This window comes from Micropterus dolomieu, linkage group LG03 (assembly GCF_021292245.1).
Source record: "Micropterus dolomieu isolate WLL.071019.BEF.003 ecotype Adirondacks linkage group LG03, ASM2129224v1, whole genome shotgun sequence".
NCBI lineage: Eukaryota > Metazoa > Chordata > Actinopteri > Centrarchiformes > Centrarchidae > Micropterus > Micropterus dolomieu.
The window spans coordinates 13,565,663-13,571,254 of NC_060152.1; the positions used below are offsets into that span (position 1 = coordinate 13,565,663).

At 41.3% G+C, this 5,592-nt stretch overlaps 1 protein-coding gene across 1 annotated transcript in view; it reads right to left on the reverse strand.

Moving 5' to 3' along the window:
* clcn1b (chloride channel, voltage-sensitive 1b) overlaps positions 1–5,255 on the reverse strand; it is an 18,396-nt gene extending 13,141 nt beyond the window's left edge. The window contains exons 1-6 of the mRNA XM_046045273.1: positions 4,917–5,255; positions 4,653–4,878; positions 2,600–2,731; positions 2,307–2,435; positions 1,979–2,112; positions 1,507–1,584 (exon numbers count right to left, since the gene is read on the reverse strand). Of these exons, the coding sequence (XP_045901229.1) occupies positions 1,507–1,584; positions 1,979–2,112; positions 2,307–2,435; positions 2,600–2,731; positions 4,653–4,878; positions 4,917–5,255 (1,038 nt within the window). The remainder of the gene's footprint in view (positions 1–1,506; positions 1,585–1,978; positions 2,113–2,306; positions 2,436–2,599; positions 2,732–4,652; positions 4,879–4,916) is intronic.
* Between the last annotated feature and the right edge of the window lie 337 nt (positions 5,256–5,592).

Genomic DNA, 5,592 nt, shown 5'->3' on the forward strand with positions numbered 1-5,592 from the left:
GGGGGGGGGGGGGGGGGGGGGGGGGGGGGGGGGGGGGGGGGGGGGGGGGCATAGACGAGCATGGATGAATGAGAAAGCCAAGGGGAGGTGGAGATAGACAGAGCAGGGAAAGAGGGAGACAGGGATATGGGAGGTCACTGTTAATACACATGCCAGACATTACCATCACACTATTAATACGGTGAGGCACAAACACAGACGAGGTGTGAGGGGCCCAAAACAAAGACACAGGGCGGGGAGGGGAGGGTGTGAGTTGGGTGGGAGAGAGACAAATGGGAGAAGACAACAGTCACAGGGTTCCCCACTTTCTCTTCAACATCAAATTCATGGACCCTTCAATGAATTTCAATGACTCAAAATTGCCATGTATGGCAAACTTGAACATAGGTGTCTCAATTGTAATTAAGACCTTGTCAAATAAAAAATTACAGTAAAATCATTTGTCAAATCAAATCAAGTGCTGATAGAACAGAAGGACTATGCATAATATTTTTATCCAACCATTTTCAAAACATTACTAAGATTCTACAATCATGTTATTGGCTCTGTGAGACTGTAGCTCACTGAGCTAAATACTAAAGTCAGCATGCTAACATGCACACAAAAAAATTAACATGCTGATGTTTAGCACATATAATTTTCATCATCTTTGTTTAGTTTGGAGCTGGCTGAAATTTTATTAGCTGTAGCGAGCAAGTGAAAGCTAATGCTAACTCTCTGAGTTGAAATCTCCATCTCCTAGTGACTTTGTAACGTTTCCAGATCATTCATTTTAAAACGCGAAGCTAAACGGCTCTGAAACAGTCAATGTTAACATGCCAATGTTTAGCAGTTATGATTTACCATTGTAGTTTAGCTCGTTAGCATGAAAGATTTGCTAATTAGTACTAAACAGAAAGTACAGCTGAGACTCATGAGAATGTAATCAGTTTGGCATTACAAATATTTAGTCATAAACCAAAGTATTAGACATGTTAAAATTTTGACCCGATGATGGCGCTAGATAAAAGGCCATGTTATTACAAATTATCAAATTTCATGACAATCCATCCAAAAGGTTTTGAGACATTTCACTCAAAACCACAAATGTCAACCTAATAGTGGGGCTAAAGGAAAAGTCAGAGGGTCACCAAAGTCATTAGGATACATTAGATTGGCTACACCCTTTTGTGACAATGAACATATGTATAAAACCGAATGGAAATGCATCCAACAGTTGTTCAGACACCTCTGGCTGGTACAAAGTGGTGGACTGACCAGCTGACTAATAGGCATTGCCATCTCTTGAGCCGTGTGACTGGCACGGCTAAAAATCTAAACAATTAATTAAATCAGAAAATAAAGATTTTAAGCGCCTGTGGGAACCCTGTAATTACAACTCAAGACAACAACAAAGCATATTATGATGGAATAACTGCATTCCACATGTCCATTAGTGAATTTACTGTGGTCAGTGAGGAGATGAGGCTTGTGGGCATTGTAGTTTTGGTCAGGGCCTCGGCTTACCTCATAGACTCCGGAGAAGATGGACATGAATCGACTCAGCACTGCGGCACATATACTGGCTATGTGAACAAATGGACCCTGGAGGTGACGGGAGGAAATTACTGACACAGATGAGCAACACGTCATGTTATCAACAGAGACTATTGTTTGTAAAACAGGAAGTCTAAACTGGGACATGTTATATCAGAACAGATAAATCACTGCAGCCTGTAATTGCTAGATACGACAGTTGACCTGCTACTGTAATGGGGAAAATGAATGTACTCCTTTGCTGAGGACTTGAATAATTTGCTTCAATCCCATGAGAGGAGAGATGACAGAAGATGATTTATTATCTCCTAAGCTTGGAGAAAGAACAGATAGAGTGATGGAGAAAGAAAAAGGAGAGGAAGGAGGGTGATGCTGGATCAATGGATGGTGATAGATACAGAGAAAAAGTATATTAATGAGATGAGAGTGGGGGTTTGTTTACTTCTTTGCCCACTGGCATCCCACTGCCCAGGCCAGCAGTCAGTCCGACGACTTTTGCTATGAAGGCTTTGAGTGTCAGATACTCCTTCAGCACTACACCTCTCAGGATGGTTTTCAGCTCGGGAATACCAGAACCTGTAAAAAGAAACAAACAGAGGAAAGATGGAGAAGGAGACAAGACATCCGTGTGAAAGGGTGGTGAGGGCTGTAAATAAGAAAGAGTGGTTAAAATGCTACTAACCCAAAACAGGAAAACAGACAAAAGTAGGTAAAAAAAAAACAGGTGCTGAGAGAGGATAAAAGAGGCTGACAGGTGATGGAGAGCTTACCGATGGCCTGTGGAGAAACCAGGTGACAGAAGAGTGAGGCGAACATGACAAGGATCATGGGATAGGTAACCCAGGCAAGGTACTGGAGTGGCACATTGCCCTTAAGCTCACCATGTATCCACTTATAAACTGAAAGACAGAAAAACGACAGAAATAGAAAGAGAAAAGAGGGCAGAAAAGGTGCACTACACACAAGCATAAAATGAATTATTAAAGACAGAATAAATCAAAATCGTGGTTCATCAAACTGCAAACTTGACAGTAATTTTCTCTATAACTGTTGCCTGTGTTACCTTGCAGGCTCTTGGCACTGGCGTAGTCCATACTCCAGCTGACCAGAGCCATTGTCAGTCCCAGAAGAACCAGGAATATCCAGTCCTCCCCCATCTTGGTCACTATGTACCGCCGCACACGAGCCAAACAATCTAGGACAGCGAGATAAAATGAATGATTCCTCTTGAATCCATTTCTCATTTGATTTAATCACTGACAGTTAGTTATTGAAACAATGCCCAAGAGGGAATCATTCAGTGTGATGACGGGTACAGTGATGATGCTATAGCTCATCATGGAGGTACTTGTCAGTGCAGTATGATCTGAATGGTTTGTGGTTTATCGACATTTACAATTTATCGATGTGTGTGCATTCTCTGGAAAAAGGTTTTCTTCAAAGAAAAACACAAAGATATCACAAAAAAGGCCATTTTACTCATAGCCTACATTAAAGTGTTTGCATCATTTACTGAGATAAAAGTAGCATCTCATTTCAGTGTAAAAATTGTTCTTAAAGATGTTTTAGTGAGTAATAGTGGGGTAATTTTTTCATACTTGACAAAGCTCTTTCAAACATTATCTAGCACCTGCACAGCCTTTGTAGTACTCCATATGACTAGTAAATTGACTGTGGAAAATCAGTAGAGTACCCCTTTGAGTTTACCTGTGCAACGTAATGCAATCCAATCCTCAAACAAGGTATCAGTAATGAAAAATATTTTCATGGGGTGGCTGACAAACTAGCATGAACACCAGAGTTGAATCAACCTGACACGGTGTCGACATAAATTAAACAGTACTGTACATGAACAATAAAGTAGTAATTGTATCAGGTTTGCATTAGATGGTACAGGTGTTCACAATATTAGGTCCAGCCTTTGTAATTAACAACTAATTTTTAGTTAGTGGTTGGTAGGCTGGTACTATTGAGGACACTGAGGTCAGTGGTAGAGGACGTATTCAGATCTTTTACTTAAAGAAGCAATACAACACTGTGAAAATACTCAATTAAAAGTTCTGCATTGAAAACCATATTAGGGAAAATAGGTTAAAGGTTTAAAAATAAAACACAATGCAGAAATTAACATAACATTAACCCTTTTATGTGCTCGTGGTGGGTAGATAAATCTATAACATCATCAAATCATCATATTTTATAATCTTACATGTTGTGTTATTTGATGTGTATGAGTATGCATGTCAAATCTTAGTTTGAAAAGTAACTATAGCTGTCAAATAAATAGAGTGGAGTAAAAAAGTACATTTCCCACTGAAATGTACTGAAATGGAAGTATGAAATAAAAACACTCAAGTAAATTACAAGTACCTTCAATTTGTACTTAAGTACAGTAGGCTACTTGAGTAAATCTGGGAATTTATCATTTTTAGCAACAGTTTAGCAAAAGTTTACTTTCTACGACACGTTTGGTGTTTTATATGCCGAATCCAGGATGTTTTAGACTTGATATATTCAAATTTGATTACTTTTAGGTCAACAATAATAAAGAGGTAAATAGTGAGCATTCTGTATTTTTATTTTCTGCAGGGTGGATAAGGCTTTGAAACAGCATTTAGAGCTTTGTGTATTGGGCAATATAATGTAGCCTACAGAAAATATAAGTGAACATCTGAATGATGAATAAAACATGTGTGGGGCACATTAGGGACTTGCGACCTCAGTATGTAAGTCCAACTGCCTCATGTTCGGCGTGGCAGCCTAACTAAACTATAGCAGTGCATCATATTTTACAAGCTCATCATGTTGCATGTAAAATCATAATGTGCAAAGTAACCAGTAACTGAAGCCATCAGATAAATGCTGCTCCCTCTAGAATGTAATCTGATAAAAGTACGAGGGTTCACAAAATAAAGTTAAGTGCAGGTGCCTTAAAATTGTACTTAGTCGGAGTAAAAGTATTTTGTTTATTTCCATGCCCTGTTGCCTGGTTACCACATGAGATGTCATGGCAACCACTAAAGCATGACCATGGAAACTGTCATCGCAGTTTGCATATTCTTCGAATCTGAATTTTGTTTGTTTGAATAGAATAACTCCACATTCCTGCAGGTCACCTTGGCATTTGGAGTAGGGACGAGGCTTTTTGGTGGAAGAGGCGTGACTGTGATGCGACTCCAAGGTCACAGGGTGGTGATGTTGATGATGCCGCCGGCCATGCCCTCTGCGGGCGGTGGCTGTGGTGTTTTCCCCTGCCTGTCTCCTCCATTGTCTCTCTGTCAGCAAACGAGCAGCCTCCCGCTGGGCAAAGTTTCCCAGCTGCTCCCTGTACTCACCGTACAGCTGTAACCGAGAGGAAACACTGACAATCACTATGAAACAAAAAGCACCAAGTCACAGAAATCACAGTTTCTTGGGCGTCTCGGGAAAACAAGATGCCAGATAGGAGAGAAGGGACAAGAAGAGAGGGAAGAGAAGGAGAAACACCCCTGACAACTGAGACCTGGGACAAGGATAAAACTAGATCCAGCATGGAGAGTCTTGAGATAACGAGAAAGAGACGGGGAATGTGCGGCGTATGTGTAAGGGATACACACCAGCCTGAATACCCTGGCAGACAGAAATAGACAAAATGGGCATAGAGATCGGAAAAACCCCTCCCTGAGAGGAGGCAGGGGCCGGAGAGGAGCCAGAGGAAGAGATCCTGGAAGAGAGGACATCTTCCCCTTCCGACACACACACACACACACCCTGTAATCCAGTGTGATCAGTTTGCACTGCCCGCGTTATAACTGTAGAAGCTGTAAAATACTGCAGATCCAGGTGCAGCTACAATGTGCAACTGATCCGACAGATCACACGCATCCCACCAAAGCAAGAAGCTAAATCATACAGACGGCTGGCTGCCACACATTTCGGTCTCATGTTCACACAGGAAAGGAGAGCTGACACATCCAACCAAGAGGCCCAGGACCAAAGGACCAGAAAGAAAACTCAGCTAACTCACCGTGATCACAACACGAATCCACAACCTCATCTGACGTGAAATGTTTAAAG